This window comes from Maniola jurtina, chromosome 15, assembly GCF_905333055.1.
Source record: "Maniola jurtina chromosome 15, ilManJurt1.1, whole genome shotgun sequence".
Lineage (NCBI taxonomy): Eukaryota > Metazoa > Arthropoda > Insecta > Lepidoptera > Nymphalidae > Maniola > Maniola jurtina.
In genome coordinates this window covers 6124930-6150020 of record NC_060043.1, presented here as the reverse complement: position 1 = coordinate 6150020, position 25091 = coordinate 6124930, and the positions used below count along the sequence as shown (strand labels likewise).

Sequence of the window (25091 nt, the reverse complement as noted above, 5' to 3'; positions counted from 1 at the left end):
TTTTATTTTATACGAATTACCTATAATCACTATCGTCTTCAACCCGTCCTCTGAAACCTGTTTACCCCAAAGTCCTTCAATGGTTGCGCTTTGATACAATTTCAAGGAAATAATTATCTTCCTGCAAGTCAATCATATGCATTTTTAGGGAAGGATTTGAAAAACTGAATTCAGTCCATTCTACTACAGCAACAACTTCAAGGCGATTTAAAGAAAGGGTCTGAATCTTACAGCAAATTCGTTCGTAATATCGATCGGTTACAATTAAAAATATTCAGCGGTCTTAAGATTCGACCGTCCGCGGTCTGGATACAAACCGCGGTCTGCCTGTTGTCGACCGCTGGTATAAATCCTAATTCTGAGGAGAGACCGTCTCAGTCATAGACCTACGATGGTCTCAGTAGTGTGACGGTGATGAGCAGATGATGATGCCCGCGTGTATTTAGGTTTCTTAAAAATCCCACGGGAACTCGTTTGTTTTTCCGGGATAAAAATTACCCTATGCCGATCTTTGGAATGCAAGCTACCTCTTCAAATAGATGATGCCTTGGAACATCGTCTAAGGTTTAGGGGTCTTAAGTTTTTAAAAATCCCATGCGAACTCTTTGACTTTCCAGGACACAAGTAGCGTAAGTCCTTTCCTGCGATGCAAGCTGTACCTTTCGTCAAAATCGGTTAATAATTTCGGTTCGGTTCGCATCGGTTTCGCATTTATAATATTAGTATATCAACATCATCAGTCTATGGACGTCCACTGTTGGACATAGGCCTTCCTTAAAGAGCGCGAGCACACCCGGTCCTCAGCCTTTCTCATCCAGCCGCTTTATATCGTCAGTCTATCGCGCTGGAGGGCGTCCCACACTACGCTTGTTTATACGCGGTCTCCACCAAGGAGTTTCCTGCTCCAACGGCCATCACCTCTAATATTAGTATGATAAGGTAGATAAAATAAAAATTCAATACGATAAAATATAAAATGATATATTAAATAAAGAACGGATCCGCAAAATAATTTAACATGTGTAGCACGAGTATCTTGTCCACTACTTCCTAGCGCGAGGGCGGGGCCGGGGCCGCGCGCGCGGGCGAGGGCGCGGCCGGCGGCGCCTCGCGCGCGCCGAGCGCCCGCGCTCCAGCTGCGCAGCCATCAGCTCCGCCAGCACGCCGCGCTCCGTCAGCATGGACAGGAACGTGCAGATGAACTCGTCGTAGTTGTGAGTGCGCCGGCAGTCGTCCACCTGCCGATAAAAGATTATAAATATGCCGCACACATATTATTGTGGAGACAATGATGCTGCGTTGGACTTTATACGACATAACATTGTATTTGACTGCATCGCATGCAAAATGCAGTGCTCACGTGTCCACTACAGAACCAACAGGTGTACTCGTAAAATATACAAATAATAGCAGATATAAACGGAAAGTGATCTCTTTTATGTTAGCACTCCAACAGATCCCGTAAGTTGTAGCGTTCTGTAGCATCACAACCTAAAAACTGATCATCACCGCCTCGCCGTCAAACCGACGTTATCAAACAGTCCGAGGCACGCAACTAGAGCAGTTCAGCACCACTAGTACATCGGCGCGGCTGCGTATGCCACTTTCTGTATTCTGTACGGACAAAGGCCCGCCTCGTCACGGGCAAGCCGTAGCTCACTAGAGCCATCGTCGCCGTAGGGCGAATCTGTAGTTACCTTATACATATCTCGTTTATCGTTTTCGTCGTTGAGGGCCTGCTGGCACGCCTGCAGCGCGGCCGCGACGGCGCCCGCGAGCGCGGCCAGCTCGGCGTGCGCGAACAGCAGCTTACGCATGCGCGGCGGCTGCTCGCCCGCCTCGCCGCACAGCACCACGGGCAAGCCGTCGCTCCTCACTAGAGCCGTCGTCGACGTCGGCCGAATCTGTAATAAACAAAGGTTACACTTTATACGCCCTTCTCCATACAACGTATTACGCTGGTGCCTAAATTCTAAAAGCAATAACTAAGCATACACAAGTGTTACACTATCAATAACGTATCCGCAATTCTGGGATCGTGGAATTTCAAGAACATCCGAATACATTGCGATACTGTCAATACCACCAATATTTCCTCGATACAGGATCACGATATCGTGATAATAATGGTAGTTATGCGCGTCATACTTACATCAGATAGTATTTGATTCTCTCCATTTATACAAACAAACTTTACAGCTGCACCCGGTTCCACGGGATCAGCTGGAATAAAAATTGGTATTTTAGTGTTAACGCCTTATTCATGTTAATACATATTATTAAAGACATAGTGGTAGCCTGTTTGTTTCTTACCTTTTCACGTCTAAGCCGCTGAACCGATTTCGACAAAATTTGGCAAAAGCCTTGCGATACCTTGCATTCTGGGGATAGAGATAGGATGTTTTTTAATTCCGGAAAATCAAAAAGTTTCTCTGTGATTGAATATACCAAATTCAAACCCCTTGGAGTTTCATTTTTCAAAAATCCTTTTTTAGCGCATGTCTACGTCATAGTATTAATTATCTGCATGCGGAATTTCAGCGGCATCCGTCCAGTAGATTGAGTTGTGCGTTGATAGATCAGTCAGTAATATTTTCCTTTAAAAATGCGAAAGTGTGTTAGTTTGTTGGGTTTCCCTTCAATTACACTGCAACAGAGCAACCCAATGTCGTGATTTTTTGCTTGGAGAATGACAAGAGCTACATTTTATCTCAGAAAATTAAAGAGTTCGCGTGGAATTTTAAAAACTAAACCCACGCGAACGAACTCGCCGCCATCAACTTGTCTTAAACTTATAAATATTGAAATCAGTATACCTAGGGTCAGGCTATCGTCATAGTGCGCTCGGTCTGTTGCGCCTATCTCTATAGTGATGCCTTGTGTGAAGTCTATGTCCAGCGTTGACACTTCTGACGCATCGAGCGCATTGAGGATCGCATCTTCCGATATTTGAATACAGTTGTCGTTTCCCATATCGTTGTGATTACTTTGAGGTATTGAGTCTTCTGTGAAATTAAAAGTATATTGCATAAGTGTAATGAATAATTGGTATAAGTGGTGTAAGTTTAGTGGCTAAGAGGTTAGCCTCCTATTCAATAGGTTGATCCCAGGCATGCACCTCTAACTTTCGAAATATGTGCGTTTCGAGCAATTAGATATCACTTATTTTAAAGGTTTTAAAGGAAATGCATGCCTGAGAGTTATCCATAGTGTTCTCAAGGGTACATGAAGTCTGCCAATCCGCACTTGACCAGCATGATAGACTATGGCCACACCTTCCCATTTTGACTTCAATGGGTTGATCATAAATAATAAATAAGCTAATATAGATCTATACATAACTTCCATAGCTGCTGAAAGTTGGCACATTCCATGTCAGAGCAGTCAAGCGTAAATATATTAAAATAAAAAAAATAAAAAAATAAAAAAGCCTTTTATTTCTTCACAAATATTTTTTACAATTAATTTATAACTTAGAGTACTAACTAGATGAAATAAAGTAAATAATTTAAATATCTTAACTTAGTAGGTACAATAATATTTTTATGAAGAACCCTTTTCAGGTCAAGGCCTCCTCCAGAGAACTCCATTTTGCTCTGTCTTTGGCTTTGAGCATCCAGTTTGGTCCCGCCACTTTTTTTATGTCATCGTCCCAACGATAATGCGGCCTTCCTCTACCACGTGTGCCTTTGGGGCCTGGCCAGCTCGTTACTCTCTTTGTCCACCGGTTGTCCGTGAGTCTACAAATATGGCCGGCCCATTTCCATTTCGATTTAAGTGTATAGGAAAGTGCATCGATCAGTTGGGTCTGTTGTCTGATGACAGAATGGCGAATTTTATGTATTCTTCTTATTTTCAGTATGCTTCGTTCCATTGCTCTTTGACAAGTTGTTATCATTCTTTTTGCTTTCTCTGTAAACTTCCAAGTTTGGCAGCCATACGTTAGCGTGGGTAGTACACATGTATTCATAATTTTACTTTTTATATGCATTGGCATTTTACTTTTTAATATTTCTTTTAGGCTCCAGTATTTATTCCAAGCAAATTTAATTCTACGTTCTAATTCTTCTTCGTTATTAGTGTTGCCGAAAGAGATTTGTTTTCCCAAATAAATATATTGCTGGACATACTCTATTTGTGTGTTTTCTATCGTTATGGGAGTTTGAGTACCATTTGTCATTAGTTTTGATTTGTCGAAATTTATTTCCAGTCCTGCCTCCTTGCTCGCCTTGCTCAAGGAGTCCAACATATATTTCATTTGAGTGCTACTTTCTGAAAAGACGGCTATATCGTCGGCGAATCGTCGTAAATATATTAACAATAAGAAAATAAAAGAAACCTTGACCTGATATGTATATTAGTTTCCACACTTGGACGATTTTGCATGCAAATTGCATTTTCCAGTGCCAGAAGGTTGACTAGCTATTGTTTTATGAAATAAAGAGTTATTACCATAATCCAAGGCGCATCAAGGTGCAAACATAGTAGGTAGAGTATCGTGGCGTAATGTAACCACAAACTCACTGTTTTCGGATTTTTTCCTTTACTTGTGCTAGAAGACCTACCTGCCTGCCAAATTTCATGATTCTAGGTCAACGGGAAGTACCCTATTGGTTTTCTTGACAGACACGATGGACAGACGGACCTACAGACAGACACACAGACAACAAAGTGATTTTATAAGGGTTCCTTATAAAATGGTAATGGTGACAATTATTATTATTTATGTCAACTTAAAACTAAACCTTCAAGGGTTCCAAGGAACACATGATATACCAGAAACCACAAGTTTAATTTGCCATAATCCGCCCAAACAGACAAATCTACATGGAGGTGCACTTTGTGCATTATGGAGTCTACAAATCCTGAGGATGTACCAGTATTGGAGTGAAACAAACAGTGTTGTTGAATATATGTGTGGTGTTGTGTGTTGACGGTGTGTGTAGCTTGCTTTTCCTCCTTTTTTAGAGGGTGGGCGAAGCGTATCACATACTGCAGTACAGATTGGTCTATTTCGGTGGATATAGCTAATTAAGCTTGTGGTTCCTTGTATATCATGAACTTCCATAAAGTAACACCTGCTTCCATCCACTTCAGGGGCCATTTGTGCAACCACTCAGTCCTACTTTACTACCCTAATCATGAATAATGATCAATTAAGATAGCCATGAATATAATTATCACATAGACCCCCAATTGTCATGTCAGAGTGATGTGTGTTACAATTAACCACAACACAATTATTGTTTGGTTAACAAAAATCTTTCAACATTATTATGTTTTTGAATGTAAAAATGAAAGTTTCTTACCACTAAACTCTCTGTTTTTATTAATTAGATGTCGTAAATGTTTGCCGATCTTTGATATTGCCTCTTTTACTCGTTTTTGATTGACTTCTAGAGCACTTAACCTCTGTGTGAGTGCTATCCTTCGGTCTGGTACAACTGCCATGAGATTAAATCTTAAACAGAAAAGTCATAATTATAGATAACTAGCTACCCACCCTGCCTTTACATGGATGCAATGTTGATAATAATATGATAGTAATGTGTGAAGGATTTTTGATGAAAGCTCTCAGTTGACATGATTTCTTCAAACATCTTGAACATTTAGTGTCATATTTCAACAAATTAACACAATGCAATATTAAACTATAGGTATATATAAACTTTCCTCTTGAATCACTCTTTGTATGGACTTTGGGATAGACAATGGAAAGCGACTTTGTTTTATCTTATGTAGAGATAGATGATATAATTACAGATTTTTTGTGGCTTCAATAAGAAGTGTGAGAATACCTGATGTCATGCACTTGTTCTCCAGCATCTCGGCCCAGCCTTTCAGCCATCATCCTCCTGAACTTGTCCGTCCAATCCTCATCTGAGGCCCAGGGGCCATGATCAGTGGGATAGGGTTTTAACCCGTCCAACTCAAAAAGAGAGCCATTGATTGGCACAAAGCTCACAAAGTGGTAGGCTTCACCTGGAATTAATTGTTTTTTATACAAAAATAGTAGTGATTGACATAATTTATATTTTAATTCTCTTTAATTCTACTTTAGCTTGGCCTTCAGTTTCTGTGACATTCAAATTAGGTATATCATATCTTACCTGGTCATGGCCCAGGATTTGTGTATGTGGATTTAGCTTACTTAAAAATCTCATGGGAACTCTTTGATTTTCCCAGGACAATACACAGTAGTAATCTGTTCTGGGATTAAGCAAAACTTGACATTACAATATGGTAAAGGTTGAGAATTCATACTAATATTATAAATGCGAAAGTATATTGGTTTGTCTGCTTTGCAGCTTTTCACAGCCTATCTGTTAAACTGATTTTAATGAAATTCGATAGAGATAGCTTGCATCCCAGAGACCAATATTACTTTTACTCTGCTATTTTTTATCCTGAAAATCAGAGTTCCCACAGAATTTTTAACAAACAGAAACTTACGTGGACAACATCATGTGCACAATTTAGTTTTGTAATAATTATTAATGATACAATAGAATTGTGAAAAATTGCTTATCTTTATTCTTTAGTATATAAAGGTTACCTGTGAAGCGACCAGTAGAAACACCAGCATTTTTATCAGTCTTTTTGCGAGCTTGTGGTATAGCATGTGAATTGTGAGCACAGGCAAGTTCTGGTGTATTTCCTATTGCCCATCCTTTATTCTCTGGATTCATACAAAGTGTATGATGCTGAAATATTAATTCATTCATTCATAGGTATGATAATAAAAGCTCATTTATGTAATAACTTCATTCATCAGATACATAGTTAAGAAAATCATTGTTATATCTTGAAATAGGTGTGCACCATGCACATAAGTTAAAAAATGACCAGAAATATCTATTAAACAAGGTATTGAACACTTTAACACACACACAGAAGTTAATAATTCTTATAAGATTAATTTGATACTACGTATAAACAAGTAATAGGTATCAATTTAATCTTATTAGATTTTCTCTTATTACAATAAATTCAATCCAAAACTATACCTTTTTTTGTTATATATTTAATTACTTGTAATATAGTAAAATGACATATTATATTATGCTTCTTTTAAGGAGTTTTTCTGGGACTCCTTCCATGTGATGTTTATAGCCTATAGTGGGTACTATAGGCTATAATATAATGTAGCAATCTACCAGTGAAAGATTTTTCAGGATCGGATAATTAGTTCAAAAGGTACACATCCTAACTTTACCTCTTTATAATATTAGTAGGTATAGATGCCATACCTTTAACCTGCTAAGCGTTTCCCCTAGATGAAGATTCGGACAATTCAACAATATCGATAACAAAGCATGCGTCGCGCAGCTGTTTGGCACCATTTGTTGAGCGAAGAAGATGTTATTAATAGTTTCTTCATCGCGAACGAAGCTTTCAATTTGCTCGACAAACTTACGACGCGATCTTCTCTCTTCAATCCAACGGAACAGAAAGATAAATCCGTAAACTGGACTCTCTAAAGGTTTATGTAAATCATATATTTCTTCCACTTGAACCCCTTTAACTCCGAAATCTTCTAGTAGTAAAGTAAACAAGCCTGGATCACTTTCCAGTTCTAACCACCCTTCTGTTAAGCTATTTAATTCCACGGGCATTGTTTTCATAAATGCAACACTTAATTTAGTATATTTCCTGAATTTGTATGAACGATAAATTTAGGCATTTTATGAAAAACATCAAAGTTTATTCAATATTTATTTATTGTTTAAATTATAACCTTAAAATCAACTGTCAAGTGTCAAGGTCAGTCTGATTTTGACGTCTGCTTGCTGCTGTCCTCAGACTAAATTAATGGATGGAATTATACAGTGGAGCAGGGTAACATTGTATAATAGTGACGGTTTTTAGGAAATAGGATTTCATACCTACTTAAATACGGTATTGTTTAGTTTTTTCGATACTTCTCAGTTATGATTAAACTAATCTAACCAATGGGAATAAAAATTTCCAGATCCTATAGTTAGATATACTGCATCAGCATACATCTTGAGAACGCACTCGCGATGTTGGGCTCTGTTTCAACTTACATGTCAAAAGTACGATTTTAGCGAGTGGAGCCTGGAGGTAGGTGAGTATATTAAAAATCCTTTCTTAGCGCATGTCTACATCATACTGCTATGTCCATACATTTCAGCCCGATCCGTTCAGTAGCATTTCAGTAGTTTGAGCTGTACACTAATAAATCAGTCTGTCATCTTTTCCTTTTTTACTAACCCCCTTCCCAAAAAGAGGGGTGTTATAAGTTTGACGTGTGTATCTGTCTGTGGCATTGTAGCTCCTAAAGTAATGGACCGATTTTAATTTAGTTTTTTTTTGTTTGAAAGGTAGCTTGATCGAGAGTGTTCTTAGCTATAATCCAAGAAAATCGGTTCAGCCGTTTGAAAATTATCAGCTTTTTTCTAGTTACTGTAACCTTCATTTGTCGGGGGTGTTATTTTTTAATTTACACTTGTATTTGGATAAATAGTTAGACTTTGAACAAGGAACCTAAAGCTTAATTAGCTATAATCTGTCAAACAGAGAAATCTGTATGGCACAAGGTACCCACAGCATGCGATATGCAATGCCCGCCCTTCCCCTACTAAATAAGCAGAAAAAGCAAGCAATACACACCACCGACACACAACACCACACAAAATCTTCTAGAGCATCGGACACTGGAGCATCCTTCGGCGATGTAGACTCTACAATGGACAATTATTGCATTATGGAGCACAAAATGCACTTTAACATAATTTTTGCATGAATGTGTAGGTACCTACCACAGGCCACAAGTACTTACCTCTACCTTGTTTGAATAAAAAATGTTTGGTTATATTCTTCGTAACGACGAAGGCCGAAGCGAATTTGCTGTATACGCAGACAACGTTCAACTCTTTTTACCTTTTTCAGAAACCTAGTATAGGCGTCGGGACTGCGTTAGATAAGCCTGTTAAATGAAGCCTATTATTTAAAGTTATTTATAGCACGTATGATGCGAGTGAAGGTCACTTTCATACCGATGCAAACAGGTTTCTTTATCATACTTAATAAATGCTTATGTTAAATACCTAGGTATTTATAAAACAATTTAGAATTGATAAAGAAGCGAGCGTTTTCGAAATTCAAGTTATTAATGTTTTTTCAACGATTTAAAAAGTACTATGGCGATAAATAAACCGTGTGGCCTGATGGCCTGCTGGTCACTGCTGCCAAGAGAGACGTTAGAATCTACTACATACACTCATGATTGTCAACGACACTTACAAAAATGCTTCAAAACATGGCAATCTGTTATGTTATACCTTGGTTCGTTTATTAAGGAGCATGAGACGGGCCTGCCCGCGAAATTCAAATTTTATTTGGTTTTTGGTTGAAAGGGTCCAGTCTAAGAAATTAATTCTAGTATCGACTAATTTGTGAGAATAGTCGATACTAGAATTAATATCTTAAACTTGACCCTTTCAAATAAAGATTTTCATATAAACCTGTGAGGATGATACTGCCATTGTCGCAATTAAAATTCCATAAGGCCTACGTTGTCGTATTAGTTTACAAATTGCGAAAAAAGTATTAATAAAGATTAAAGTTGAATTTCGCGGGCAGGCCCGTCGCTTCCACCTTAAGGCCTTGGTGCAGTAGATAGTGGTTTGGACCCAACAAAAATCGTTAGGTTCGAAATGTGCCGCTGCAATGACGTTGTCCAAGCAGAAAGTGTTTTTAATTTTAACGAATTATACATTATTAATGATGATTGGATACACAAGTTCAAAATTTTTGTACAATACACGACGTCATGCTCTACAAATGTACTAAACTCGAATCAAGAAATTCGAAATCATTCCGCTGGGACACCACACACTGCTGATTTTGTTGAGACGAAAAATGGACAATAATATTCTATAAATGTAAATTCTTTAAATTTATCGATATAAAGGTGGATAGATACTAAATAGTGCCTTATTCCTTAGTACCTACGTATCTGTGGTGTGTTCTAACTTGTTAACGAAGGCAGACTTTTACCGTATAGCTATTGAAAATTACTTTAATAGTAAGTACCTAGCTACATACTGGAAAAATGTAGGTAAGTAGCGTGAAGGTAGTTAGCTACTCGCTATTAAAATTATTTATAGGACAAAAGGGGCAGCCAATAATAAAATGACAAGGTTACTTTCGCAACAACATTTATTTTGTATGTACACTCGAAGTTTGTATGGTTGTAAAATGTACAAATAATAAATGCACAACTTCAGCATTGTAAATCTTAACATAAACTGGCAACTTATTAAATTGATGACGTTATATCAAAGTTACAATAAAAATATTAGTTATTGGTCCCAATTTATTGCAAGCTCAGATCAATTTAACGATTAAGTAGAATGTAGTTGCTGACGGTCGGTACCTACCTAGATATAGGTATTTTAATCTATACAAGTTACTGTTAGGCCAAATGAACACAAACATTTATTTATTCTAATCATTGGTTAGCAATAAACATTTAAGGCCGATTCACACCAATTGCGTACACGTGACACGTGCGCAGTGACGCGCGTAAACACACCGGGTTACGCATACGTCCACGCTTTACGCAAGTTTCATACAATGGTACGCGCTACGTCTACGCTTACGCAGCCTGTGTGAACGAGCTATTACCTTTAAAGTAAGCAATGACATTAGGAACAAGTTGGATTGGAAGTTTTCACTTCCAAACGCACAGTTTGAAACTATGTTACCGTAGGTGCAGTGTGCATATTTTTTTTGTAGAAGTTCTAAAGACACCTACACACTATATGTGCATATTCTACATCTAAACTGCACAGTGCAACTACATTTCCACCAATAGCTAGTTTTTCGATGACAGTATGAATAATGGACGCAAACGAAATAGGAAGGTAGTTATAAATTACGAAACATAGGGCCGTGCAAAGTGCTCACTTTGCATGCATTTTCTTACGAAATTCGGCCGTGCGAACACGTACGAAAGTGCACGAACCATCCCGATTCCCGACCCTTTAAGCGATATATATTCGCACGACAGAATTTCGTACGAAAACGAGTGAAAAGTGAGGGTAGCCTAATTTTTTGGTGCTGAAAGGTCAAATGAGCAAGAATTTCTATTGAGTTTTACTTCTAACCAACTGCAGTCACATATCAGCGACTGACTCAGCCCATTGTTGGTGATATCATGTTATAATAATTACCTTTGTAGTCTTTGTACATAAATGATTGATATGTTTTTTTTAAATGTTTTTGACGTTCATGATATCTGAAAAGTAGTTACCTAGTAGGTATAGTCAGAGATAAGTTAACCAGGTTTTTATATTAAGACAAGATTAAATTAAATTAATAATAAGTAGGCAATTTTCGATCTAGTTACTCTAGTTATTAAACATTTGGTATAAGTAGAAGGAAAGACCTATTTTATTTAGGTCCATTTTGGTATGTGAATTGGAAACTACTATAGGTACAAGCTTAGATAGTTACCTATGTTTGCCACTCAGATTAACGAATTCGTTAACCGTTATATTTTGAACAAACGATAATAATTTGGAAAGATACCTAAGTTCTGTTATATATCTAAATTCTGTACATTTTTTTCTAGTAGATTAACGAATGTGCAATGTGGGTAGGTATAGTAAGCTACTACTCGCAATTTGTTAAATTGTAAGGATTTTTTAGTAATATAATTGTGATGTTATTTATATAAATTCCAAGTTGTGCAAAAAAACTTGTACAGATACAAATTATATTATGCAATAAGTGTGTAGGTAACAAAAGTTTATTTATTTACCATAGTCATTAAGTTAAGACTAGAATAGAAACAAACTGATTGGTATTTTAACCGTAACGTAATTAACATTATATTAACGACAACAGGAATTTCTTTGACTGATAAAATGCAACTGTACTTTAAAAAGTACAAAATAAAACCCATCACTTAAATAGTTGGACTATTCCCGCCATCTCTTAATAGTAATTTTATTATTAACAAATAATGAAATTATCACAAGTGTGTTAAACACATTAAGTAGGTAGGTAGGTAAATATTAAAACCATAAATATACTGATTTTCGTGCCAATAAATAAAGGTTATTTAACATGAAAGCTATACCTACTTGGTATAACCTCAGAATACCTAATAGTACAGGTACTTAGGTCATTTGATAAGTTAAGCTATAAACTTGTCTAATAGTAATAGATAGTCATAATTGGTCATAAATACATAATGGCTATTCAGTTATCAAAAGATATCTTTCTGTATTCTTAAATGATAACTGTTGGTCAATTCTTTCGGTTTTAATTATAATAATTGTATTTTATAAGAACAAGTTTAATCAATTAATTATTGAGCAAGTGAAGTATTATATTCATAGTCATTCACGGTTGAAGTTATCTAATACTGTACCAATTGTATTTTTAATATTACAAAACTAGTTTTTTTTTAATGGCACAGTGCTTCCATTGATTCTAAATGCTATTATAGGTATAAACATTATTTTTTTCAACTTAGGTCTTCTGCCATCGTTAAATTTAGCTGCCTACATATTCTTAATAATAATTTAATTATAGGAGTTCATGCCATGTGGAAGAAATGTTATTACTTAGGTACATATTATTTGCTTGCTACTCAACGAACTAATTTATAAAAAGTTTTATTTTACAATAAATATATACAGCAGGTAGGTAAATTAAGTAACTAATTACCTAATATTTAACGTTTTACTTTTTAATATCACATAAGTACGCATCGGTCCTACGCTCGACATTGGACATCCTAATCAAAATAAGTTAAAGTAAAATCGTTCCATGTGTGGATAATACGTATGATACGATCAAAATAATACCGCAACATTTCGACAGTATTATATCCGTGGGGTTCCACGCATACATATTTACAAGTTTTACAACTCTTACAAGTCACATCACATGAAACAGCAGTCGATTTAAAGTAACACAGCTTTCCGGCCGACCTTTCATCTGATCGCATGGGGCGGTCTGTAGGGCGGGGGCGGGGTTTTGGGCACCTGCGCCTGCGCGAGCGGCGCGTGCACGGGCACGGCCTGCGCCTCGTCCAGCTGGCCGGGGATGATGGTGACCTCGGCGCTGGGCGCCGGGCTGCGCGCGCTGCTGGTGGCGGGCAGCAGCCGCGCCGGGTTCAGCTTGATGGCGTCGTCGTACGTCGGCGGCGCGCCCGCCACCGTGTCGTAGTCTGGAGGCTTCTGCTGCATCGTTTCCTCATCTGGCATCGATATTACGTGGATGGGATCGTCAATCTGTAACGAAAAAACATTTGTTTAAATAAGTACCTACATTTTAAATTGTGATTTGTAACTCGTGACCCGTAGTACTCTATACCAGCGGTCTCCAAACTACGGCCCGCGGGCCAAGTCTAGCTAAAAATGACTGATATCCGGCCCGCGATAATTTATTATGACTAGGTACATTACAATGTAGGGAAATCATTTATATAAGTAAGCTTTCAAATGTATCTAGATAGATCTTGATCCTTTGGACTAGTGGAGGCGGGAGGAATCAGTGTGGTAGGCTCAAAAGTTTACAGTCTTCTACTCCATACTACACGCACAGTCTAATGAGATAAATACATACTGTGCTTCATACCGGAGATGACGTCTAGAGTATAGACGTTTCCGTTGACTGATGGTATTGCTATGTCTAGATCTAGAGTCCCTACATCTAGATAGTGCAATTCTGCGGGGTCACACAGGCGAGACGATTATATCCATCGGCAAAAGATTGCAGAGTAAGAATTTATTTTCACTTTAATTAATTTTTGATTTGAGTGGATTTCTTATTTAGTGAATCGTTCGCATATGTAGGTGCTACAACAGTAAAGCCGGCTCTCCGCAAACATCAAGGGCGTCGTCTCACTGTATTTTTTTATGCTATAGGTTTTATGAATACCTACTGCCATGCATCAAACCAACTTGCATTGTAACTCGCAGTATTAAATTATGTACAGAGTAGGTACAGACAATGACGTGAGAAATTCCTCGGTCGTATTTTCCACCGCGTATCAGATTTTCCTTATCACTGCTAGATTTTTTAAAATTATTAATTTATAAGTACTCGTAACGAATAGCCTACCTAGATTTTAAAATAACAGAAATCTTGATTTTACTCTAGAATAATTAGATGAAGTAGGTACCTACCTACTCTATGTAGTGGTGGATAAAAATATAAAAATATTGTAATTTGATAGTGAAAAATCGGTCAAGTGCGATTTGGTTTCGTACGCGAAGGGTTCAGCCCACCGTACAAGAAAAAATACTTTTTATTTTATTTTAAATTTCATAGCAGCCATTTTGAAATTTTTAAAATAATTAATTTTTTTGAATACTTAAGTAATGAAAAAAAAAATGCAACTCACTTGGTGGGTGTCTGGCGAAGCGCGATCATTCTGTGGCTGCCGCGCCGGGGACTGCAGCCAGCAGCACATGGCGGCGCAGATGAGCAGCGCGCCGGCGACGATGCAGGCCACCCCCACGTAGCGCACGGGCTCCGCGTAGTCCTCCGCCAGCCCCAGCCAGTTGATGAGCGCGCCTGCGCACAGCAGCACCATGCCATAGCGGTATGGCCGCTGCGATTGTCTACCCTCATCTAGGGACATGCCTGAAACAAAAGAAAACCATACATAAGAATTGCTTTCTCAAAAACAGTTCGGCTTCGTAACTAGAATATTCGCAAGATTTCAGATGTTACCGATGCCCAATATTATGGACTGACGTTGGCCATAGAGAGAGGTTTTAGTATGTAAAAGTGAAAACCCTACATAAACCGATGTCTTCCTCAGAACGTCGGTTATCTCCCCCGTTAGCAAAAAATGGACCAAGTGTGAATCGGACTCGCACACGAACAGTTCCGAACCATTCGTACAAGAAATAAATAATACTTTTTTTAATTATTTCGGCCATCTTGAACTTTTTATTCTTTTGAATTTGTTGTTTAAGCGGCAATTCAAATACACATTCTGTGACAATTCTACACCTATTACGGTTCACGAAATACAGCCCGCTGACAGACAGACGGACGGATGGACGGACGGATATCGGAGGTTTACACCCTTCGGTTATGGAACCCTTAAAAGGTAAAGCAATAAATAATTCATAATCATAACACATATTTTGGCTTGCGAAAATTAATACGAAGTAGTTATGACGTTAATGACCTGAAATTCTTGAAAAAAGTATATTAAGTAATTTATTCAGATGTTTGACTTTATACAGGTAAGACAAACACGGCAAATTAAAGAGACTAAATTACCCTAGTGCCGAACTAGAAAGAAATAAAGAAAACTGTTTTATTTGATCATCAATGAGCCTTAAATGATTTAAAAGATATTATATTATTTAAAAAAGAATCATGTGTGACCAAATGTAGGTCTCCCACTCAGCACAGCAAGCTGCAGCGTAGACTACGAGCGAGATTAACGTTTGGTACTTAACGTCTGATATATTAGAGGAGTAATTAACGATGTTATACGAGTGCATAGATAGGAAAACGACTATCAAACGTGTCTTGCGTAAGAAATGTTGACCCACGTTGTAGGCGGGAATGGTAATGAAACAGTGGTGGCATGGTGTAAGGTCATTACATTCCCGCAGTGTTTAAAGGGCAGACTATCATGACAGCTTGCGTTGCACACACCTGATGATGTCAGATGGATAAAATTAACAGGACTCTCTCCGTCACTTACTCCATACAATCGTAGTTCCCATTTCATTTGAATATTAAGCAACCAAAGTCCATGAAATTTTGCAGACATAGTCTAGAAACTAATATCTGTGTCTGTGGTGTTTTAGATTTTTCTAATAATATGTAGTTATAAAATTACAGGGGCTCAAAGATTTGTATTTTTCTTTAAAAAAAGGCCCAACTTTGTGCTCGTTTTTCTAGACAATGGAGCAATTTAATGAAATTTGGAAAAACCACAGACCTAGAAAATTTAATGAATATTATGTAGTAAAAAAATTATTGTTATATATTTTATATTGTTATAATTGTGTGGGAACTACGAAAACCAGAAATTACACCCAGAAATCTTGAAAATTTCGTGCTGTCTCGATTTGTGCAAGCGGGGTGGTGAAGTGCGGGGGACGACACGTGAAACTGACAGAAACTGACAGTCTAAACACACGGGCCACATTCAGACTGCACCCAACTCCAAACTTGTCGATAGGTCTAACTAAATACACTGGTACATTTCAACTTGCGTTAGACGTATGCGTTACCTACTCAGACGTTGCCTGTAGATAAAAATATGTCTCATGTTTGCTGGCAATAGCGCATGCATCAAACCCTGCAAGTTGCAACTCTCTTGCAACCTATTCCTCACGCAATACGCACAGCTTTAATATTATAATTTTTGACAATGTATACTATATGTAATGCCATATCACAGGTCACTCTCTGATTTATTGCTAACAATTTACTTCCAAATGCAAAGAAATCTAAGTGTGTTGAATTCACACTGCCCAATACCAGGACCTTAAATGACATAAGTTCATTGATAAATAATCATATGTTGAAAATAAAGGAGAACCCCGTGTTTCTCGGTATAATGTTAGATGGAACACCCACATATCAACACTTGATGGTAAACTCAGCTCTGCTGCTTACACTGTTAGAAAAATTCGACAGGTACTGACGTGGAAACTGCAAAAATTGTATATTTTGCCTATTTTCACTGTATTATGTCTTACGGACTCTTGCTATGAGATAAAGCGGTAGATATTGAGAAAAAAATGTATTACAGAAAAGGACAGGACGTGCAATTTATAATTTAAAACCGCGCGCTGCCATACAATAAAAATATAAGGAAATAAGTACCTTATCTATTATCTTATAGTAGCTTTTAAATATATTTACAACTAGCTAATGCCCACAGCTTCGCTCGCGTGGATTTAGGTTTTTAAAAATCCCGATCCTTTCATTTCCCAGAACAAAAGTTGCCTCTCCGTAATAGCCGGTCCCCGGGATGCAACTTGTTTCTGTATCACGTAAGAATATTTAAACGGATGATCCTTTTCAAATCCCGAGGGATCACCAGGATTTAGGAATGCAATTTCTTACAGCATCAGGGTTGAGGTCAACGACAAAGTGTTTACTTGGTATAGATACCTTCAATATCAATTAATAATCGACACTTTTTAAATCCCATCCCTGCAACATCAGGGTTGAGGAGTTTTCCAAATTTTTTATTGAACAATGTCGCAAACTTTCTTTATCGATTAAAAAAACTACCCAAAATTACGCAGTTAGGTTACCTGCCAAATTTCATGGTTTTGAGTCAACGGGAAGTACCCTAGAGGTTTTCTTGACACACACGACAGACAGAGAGATAGACAACAAAGTGATCCTATAAGAGTTCCGTTTTTCATTTTGAGGTACGAAACCCTAGAAAACGTAGGAACGGCATTCCGAACCAGTGGTAAATTTTTCTGACCATCCAAAAACACTTTGAAGTTTATCTAAAAGTTTACAGGAATAAAAATTTATCATTGTATTCCATTCCATTTCATTCTATTCCATTCTGTTCAAAGATAAATAGATAATAAAAATATTTGTCACCGAAACAATAATTTACGATACATCAACCAATATCAATTTTACTGATGACAATCTGACTATTACCAAAGTGAACGACTACTATAATATCTATTATATACGACTAACATAATATGTATTATAAATTGTGTGCCGTTTGCATTCTCACTAGGTTCTCATTAAGTTTGTTTTATTTGGTTAAACTTTCTGGCATTTATATTATTATGACGTTTAATTGGCAAACAGTCTGTTTATTGGCTCAAACTCAAAATTTCAGCCAATCACAATAAAGAAAATATTGTAATAATGATTGATGCAGCTTTCTGTAATTGAAAACAAAATATTTGACATTAACTTGAATGTGACAGTGTTTTCCGAATAGGGTTGCCAGAGGCCCCGTATTTTACTGGTTACCCCGTATTTCAGGATACAGAAACCTGTAATTATGAAAATAAAATACGGGGCAAATAAAACTAAATATTTTTAGGGTTCCGTAACTCAAAAGCAAAAAAGAACTCTTATAGGATCACTCCGTTGTCTGTCAGTCTGTCAGTCTTTCTGTCTGTCCGTCTGTCCATCTGTCCTTCTATCCGTCTGTCATGTGCTCATGAACAAATATTAGTATTTTCAATTTTCAAAGTAAGATAACTACATATATCAAGTGGGTTATCATATGAAAGGGCTTTACCTGTTCATTCTAAAACAGATTTTTATTTATTTTTATGCATATTTTTTTAATGCATAACAGTTTTTGATTTCTCGAGTAAAATGTCGGAAAAAATACCCGAATACGGAACCCTCGGTGCGTGGGTCTGACTCGCACTTGGCCGGTTTTTTACAAATTCAGCAGGAGCTGGCTGGCGAAATCAACCACTGACGTTATGTCCAGTAGAAAGAATATTTTCCTTTTGCGGCAATGCGTAGCCGAAACCCACTCGATATTGATCATGGTCGTAGCCAAGGCAGCGGGGCTTGGTTTGAGGATGTAAGCCTTTTTTATACAAGTTAGCCCGTGACTTTAATCTTTTCTAGTGGTAAGTGATGATGCAGTCTAATTTCTTGGCCGTTAGGGCCATAGTAACCATATAACTAGCCATGACCGAAGCCTCCCATCAGACCAGAAATTTAGAAATGGCGACTGCGCCTGGGAAGCCGTCAAAAACCTAAGCCTAAAATAATACTTACACTATTTCTTGCATTTGCTTACCAATTTTTTTTGGAAATATATCAAACATTTCGCGCTCACTTCACTCGCGCTTTGAATTTGAATTACTTGGTGTAAACCCCGCAATTTCGTTTGCATGAATTTAGATTTTTAAAAATTCCGTGGGGGATTTTCCGGGCTAAAAGGCCGCCTAAAAAAAATGTCTGGGATGCAAGTTACCTCTGAATAGTAAGTACCAAAATTTTGGTAAAGAAGATGGGCCGTGAAAGGGTAACAAATAGATAGGCAAATAGATATACTGTCGTATTCGTAATATTAGTATGGATAGGAAGCTTTAAAAATATAATCTTGCTATGGCTAAACTCGTTTCCCTTTAACTTTAATTTTTTCTGTATTGAACCAAAAACACTTACGCTCACTGCGCTCGCGATTTTTTATTGTTGTATTTTATCTCACTGTCAAATTGAAAGGCGAAATTCCACTAACCAGGTAATTTGCCCATAAAGTTGAGCGAATGTTTTTTTCCTCATGACAGGATTCAGTTCCGGCCCTGATAAAACCTCTCCCGCAATCGATTCCTGGCTACGGCCATAGTATTGATACTGTGAAGGTGGAATTACAAATTAAATGTAATTTTAAGTTAAAATGAAAAGATTGTATGCATGAAATGTATAACATTTTGCTTTACAAAACTTAAGAGTTTTTAAAAGCTATTTAAATAAATAAATCTTTTATTTAAAACCACATTGCAAACACAGTTCACCAATCAAGACACGGCAACATACGGAGAAAAAATACAAAACTTACAAATAAACTGAAATATCTAAATAGGCTTTCCATGCATTTCAGAGAGAACCACCGCCTATTTCTTTAAATACTTCAAATTTTCAAATTTCTTCAAATCTAAACCCCGTATTTTTGATGGTGGTAGCCTGTAAATCAAAAAGAGGCAGGTGGCAACCCTACTACTTCCTAGACAGAATTTAAAAATTGTTTTCATTACTCGGTATGCCTACTGCCATAGTGTGACAGAAAGTGTGACGGTAGTTGTGACCTCTGATTGGCCGACTCTCTTTCACTATTTGCTAAAATTGATGATTGCAACAACAATTTTTTCTTTTTTGTAATCGAAAACAGAACACGGACGTCAAACAGGTTGACTAATTGCAATCATTTCTGACCGGCTAACATTGTTCCGCTAGTGGCTCAAACTCACTGTCGCAGCAAGAACATGGTAAATTCAGCCAATCACAGCAATTTCAATTAGTTATCACAAATGTACCGATCTAGGAACCGAGAATGCACGAACCAGGGCAGATAGAGATAAGAACAATAATATCATACGTAGGAAATCGACGGGGGATCGTTGACAACGATAGCCTTAAATACTTATTGTTAATTTAACTCCATGACAGAATAGTGTCAACTGTAAGTTGTACTTAACTACAGGAATATATGACAAATTAAAGAAATAGACATTATATGTTTAAAACGCACTTAACTCCGGAAAGCTAGAGATGCATGCCCGAGATCGAACCCTGGCCGTCGCGAGTAGGATGCCAAAGACTCAACTATTAGGCTATCACCGCTATCCATACTAATACTATAAATGCGAAAGTTTGTTTCTCTGTTCGTCTGCTAACTCTTCACGGCCAACCGTGAATCCAATTTTAACAAAAGGTCCGAGATACTCGTAGCTTGCATCCCGGGGACGATATAGGTTATTTTTATGGTTCCGTACCTCAAAAAGAAAAACGGAACCCTTATAGGATCACTTTGTTATCTGTCTGCCTGTCTGCCTGTCCGTCTGTCCATCCGTTCGTCCGTCCGTCCGTCGTGTCTGTCAAGAAAACCTATCGGGTACTTCCCATTGACCTGGAATGATGAAAGGTAGGTAGGTCTTATAGCACAAGTAAAGGAATAAATCCGAAAACCGCGTATTTGTAATTACATCACAGAAAAAAAAATTAAAATGTGTTTCAATTTTCAAAGTAAGATAACTAAACCAAGTGGAGTATCATAATAATATGAAAGAGCTTGGACCTGTATATTCTGATTTTGACAGATTCTGACAGATTTTTACCTATTTTTATGCATAATAGTTTTTGATTTATCGTGCAAAATGTCAAAAAATACCCCAATACGGAACCCTCAGTGCGCGAATCTGACTCGCACTTGACCGGTTTTTATCCCGGAAAATCAGTTCCCACGAGATTTTTAAAAACCATGCCGATAAAGTCGCGGGTATTATCTATTCAGTACAGAGATAGCTTGCATCCCGGAGATGGATATAGGCTACTATTTACTCTATAAATTCAAAGAGTTCCTATGGGATTTTTAAAAACCTTAATCCAAGCGAACGAAGTCGCGGGCATCTTACAGCTAAATGCAGTTTGAATTATCCTAACGGGGAAAAACGAAGTATTTTAGCATTATGAAAGTAACTTAGTAACCGCATAGCTGATCAAAGCGATGGAAAGCGCCTGTCATGCAGTAGAGTAGGGCAATGGCATATTATAACGGGGTTTCGTTTCAATAGCCAGTGGGTTAATGAAAGTTGGGAAAGTTTTGGTTAACATTAACAGTATAACCATAATTTGAGTTTAAGTGTTTCTGCAAATCTAAAGATTTGTTATTAGGTAAGTGTACAGTTAAGGTAACTACACCAAAATATTATTATTATTATTATTATTTTAGCCTACCTCTAATTTTTTTTTTTTTTAATTATTATTATTATTTTTTATTTTATTTTTGTAATTTTTTAATATATTTTTTCCTTTCTTTTTTGTATTTTTATATTTTTTCTCAATATTATGTATATGCAGGTAAATATATATATTTTTTTTCTTCAAATTAGTAAGTATAAATATACTTTTTTTTTTTTTTTTTTTTTTTTTTTTCAGAGGTCATCCCAAATGCGGGCAAAGGCCTCCCCCCTTTTCTTCCAGTAATCTCTGTTCGCTACCAGGCGCGTCCAGAGCACTCCAAGGCCGTCGAACTCCTCCAGCTCTGCGCCACCACACATACACCAAAATATACGTTTACTTAAATACTAGCTGTGCCCGCGACTTCGTTCGCGTGGAATAGTGACTTTTCGGGCAGCATATACTCTGTACGTTAAAAATGTTCGCCGTGATTCTTTAAATTGACATAACTTTTTTATTTATGAACCGATTGACATGAAATAAACACTAAATGTTAAGTGAAGCTTACTACAATATATTAGTGAAACCCGTATCTAAATCGAATAAGCCGTTTCTGATATTAGCGTGCACAAACACACAGACAAACAGACAAACAGACAAAAAAAATTTAATTACAATTTCGGGTTCGGCATCGATATAATAACAACCCCTGCTACTTTTTTTTATATATTTCCATTGTACAGACACCACTTTTCTACAATTTTACTATAAGTATGTATAGATAAGCTCGGTTAGTTTTCGAAAGCGTTAAGGGAAAAATTGACAGCAGTGAAAACTAACAGTTGCTTTTTGGATTTTCAAATTAATTATTGTACCTACTTACTTAGTATGAATTTGTAACTTAAAACAACTAAACATTAGTTCAGTTTTTACATAATTATTTTACATCTCCGAGAACTATTAAGATGAGCATGGCGGTCACACGACTTTGGAGTTTGTATCCATCCCAAAGTCGGCCAACGCGCCATCAGAAGTTTTCACAAAATTGGAAGTCTTTGGTATTTCACACGTAACTAGGTATCTCCTTAAAATTTCTCCAATGACACCCATGTCAATTGTCCTTTAACTATACATACTATCCTAGTACTTTATATTTTCTAATTAAGTTATTAAGGTATTTAGTTATTAATTTAGTATTAAGTATGTTAAGCAGTTACCTATTTTGTATTATTTTGCAGGTAATTTTATTCAAGTACCTATGTAGAAATATAGCAGGAAAAGCTTGGAAAACATTTTCTCGTAGTCAATGTCGCTGCTCACTATAGAGTTTGAACTCATCAGCGAGGTAAGTGCCTACTTGACAATACAGTTTAAATAATACAAAGAAAGCACGAACAAAATTAATAATAATTATGGGAAGTAATTATGCCTAATGAGAAGGAAACTCAAGACTGAGTATTCTCGAAAAGAGCGATACTTTATTGACCATTGTTTTTGGAAGGACGCTTAAGGAAATGCAAGTATTTTCAGTCAAGACGTTGGTTGACATCGTAAATCGAGGTCAGGCGCGAAAACAATAGATTCTCATAAGATGTGGGTCAAGTTCGAAACGTGCAGCTGAGTGACGGTGAATAAGTCACGCACAAGCGAGACATGCTATGCTCAGGATTATAGCTATACTTACCGCTATCAATAGGTATCAGTATGATCCCGATATAAAAACAAACGATAACAATCAATAACTTCCGCGGATTTTCTCTTAAAACAATAGGTCTAATAGGATAGATATGGTTACATACCTATATAAGACAACAACAAAAATCGGACACAAGAAGCAGGGAAGCTGAGGAAATCTGAATTTATAAGATCACACTAATATTATAAAGGCGAAAGTTTGTATGTGTGTGTGCATGTTTGTTACTCCTTCACGCAAAAACTACTGGACGGATTGGGCTGAAATTTAGAATGGAGATAGATAATATTCAGGATTAGCACATAGGCTACTTTTTATCCCGGAAAATCAAAGAGATCCCACGGCATTTTCAAAAAACCTAAATCCACGCGGACGAAGTCGCGGGCAGCATCTAGTACAATATAAATAATGAACAAATAAAACGGTGTGCACATGGTTATGGCTTACGACATAATACTTAATCTGTCGATACGTTACTTAGCGATGTTGCAACTATCAAAGAAAGAGCATACAATTTTAAGTGACCTATCTAAAGATTACAGATTAAATTGATTGTTAATTTCGGCTGTTAGACACTCTACAGAAACAATTAAACTAAAAACAAATAAAAATAATTAAATTAGGTAAATTAACTAAGATATTTTTGCATTTACAAAGTGCACAGTAAACTTTGACTTTACCTTCCAATGATTTAGATTAGTAGTCAAGTAGTTAGTTTTATATTAGAAAAGAATAAATAACGATTAGTGAGTTACTTACGACACGCATCATTACGATCGGATTGATTGTCAAAAAACTGGTACATGGTCCATACCATCTTCACAATTCAGTGATTTTTATAGCTTTTATGAAACCACTTTGTCCTTTTGTCACAAAAAAACACAAACAAACGTCTATATTAAAGGGTTGTTGATGAAAAACTATCTAAACTCAAAATACGAATATGACAACATCTGTTATCTAATCAAATAATACCGAAGAATGAGCAAATATGTGATCAACGAGTACGTATATTTTGGAGACAATTTCTGATAGCGCATGAGATTTGATTTTTACGGCTTGCTGTTCATAGTACCTACGTATAATGATCCAGTTTTTATAAAAAGTTTCAGTAGGATTTCAGTGGTGTGATAGGATAAGGTAGTAAAGTGAAAATCATAGTTAATTAATTAATTATGATTGAAATTAATTACGCCTAATTTAAGCATAAGCTTTAATTTACTTTTAGTTTCAAAGTGTTTATGTAAATGCTGTTATTTCGCTGTCATTTGTTGAATTGTTAATTCACCAACCATAATTCATATTTCGTCTAATTAAGTTCTTAACAGTTAACGTAACAACTTACAACATACTTTGTGGTTTCAGAATATGTCTGCAAAACTTCATAGACTTTGGTTGCTCAATATTCAAATGAAATTGGAACTACGATTGTATGAAACGAGTGACGGAGAGAGCCCTGTTAAACAGCTTTCATTAAAATCTGTCACCACGTAGAGGCTTATAATGAAGCGATAAAACTCATTAGAAAGCAACCGTTCCGTTGATAGCAGCTCTGTACTACAAGCAGCATGCATATAATAATACCTAACATTAAAAAATTTATCATGAATCAAGGTGACGTAGCAATTAGTAATATCTGCTGCAGAAGATCAAAGATCTGCACTGTTTATAAATAAACAAGGCCTACACACAGACTGCCAGTAGTTGTTATCCACTTGTTATTTAATGCTTACCGAACATTATGGTTATAACAATAGTTACCTATACGGACTACGTAAATCAGGTGACTGGCTTAAATCCACCCACGTACCCATGTACCAGGTATGGCTTCCACCCTTCGCCCACTGTAGACCGCTAATGCGATAGCATTCGGTAATAGGATTCTAGTTACCTGTGTGAAATCAGCGTAGGAACGTATTTAAAGTGTAAATGGCGTATTTATGGATAATGGCATAGGTTAACTGCAAAATTAGGCACTTAATTTTGTAAACCTCACTCAGAATTTTTGTTTGTTTGCTAATAT

At 36.9% G+C, this 25091-nt stretch overlaps 2 protein-coding genes across 8 annotated transcripts in view; both read right to left on the bottom strand.

Annotated features, from left to right (window-relative positions):
- Positions 1-1028: 1028 nt before the first annotated feature.
- LOC123872486 (ubiquitin carboxyl-terminal hydrolase calypso) lies at positions 1029-23681 on the bottom strand. Its single transcript, XM_045916778.1, has 10 exons — positions 23672-23681; positions 21836-21843; positions 7251-7644; positions 6557-6704; positions 5799-5982; positions 5310-5461; positions 2817-3005; positions 2153-2223; positions 1698-1904; positions 1029-1238 (listed from the first exon to the last, which is right to left on the bottom strand). The coding sequence occupies exons 3-10, from the start codon at positions 7623-7625 to the stop codon at positions 1044-1046; spliced, it is 1521 nt and encodes a 506-aa protein (XP_045772734.1). The 5' UTR covers positions 7626-7644; positions 21836-21843; positions 23672-23681; the 3' UTR covers positions 1029-1043.
- The window catches only part of LOC123872489, a 77466-nt gene continuing 64759 nt past the window's right edge, over positions 12385-25091 (bottom strand). For 6 of the 7 annotated variants that reach the window (XM_045916785.1, XM_045916787.1, XM_045916784.1 and 3 more), the window contains 2 exons: positions 14390-14631; positions 12385-13274 (listed from right to left, as the gene is read on the bottom strand). In XM_045916785.1, coding sequence (XP_045772741.1) covers positions 12975-13274; positions 14390-14631 — 542 coding nt within the window. In that variant the 3' untranslated portion in view covers positions 12385-12974. Of the gene's footprint in view, positions 13275-14389; positions 14632-17285; positions 17291-25091 lie in introns of those variants that run through there. The other variant, XM_045916790.1, reaches the window with a different exon arrangement.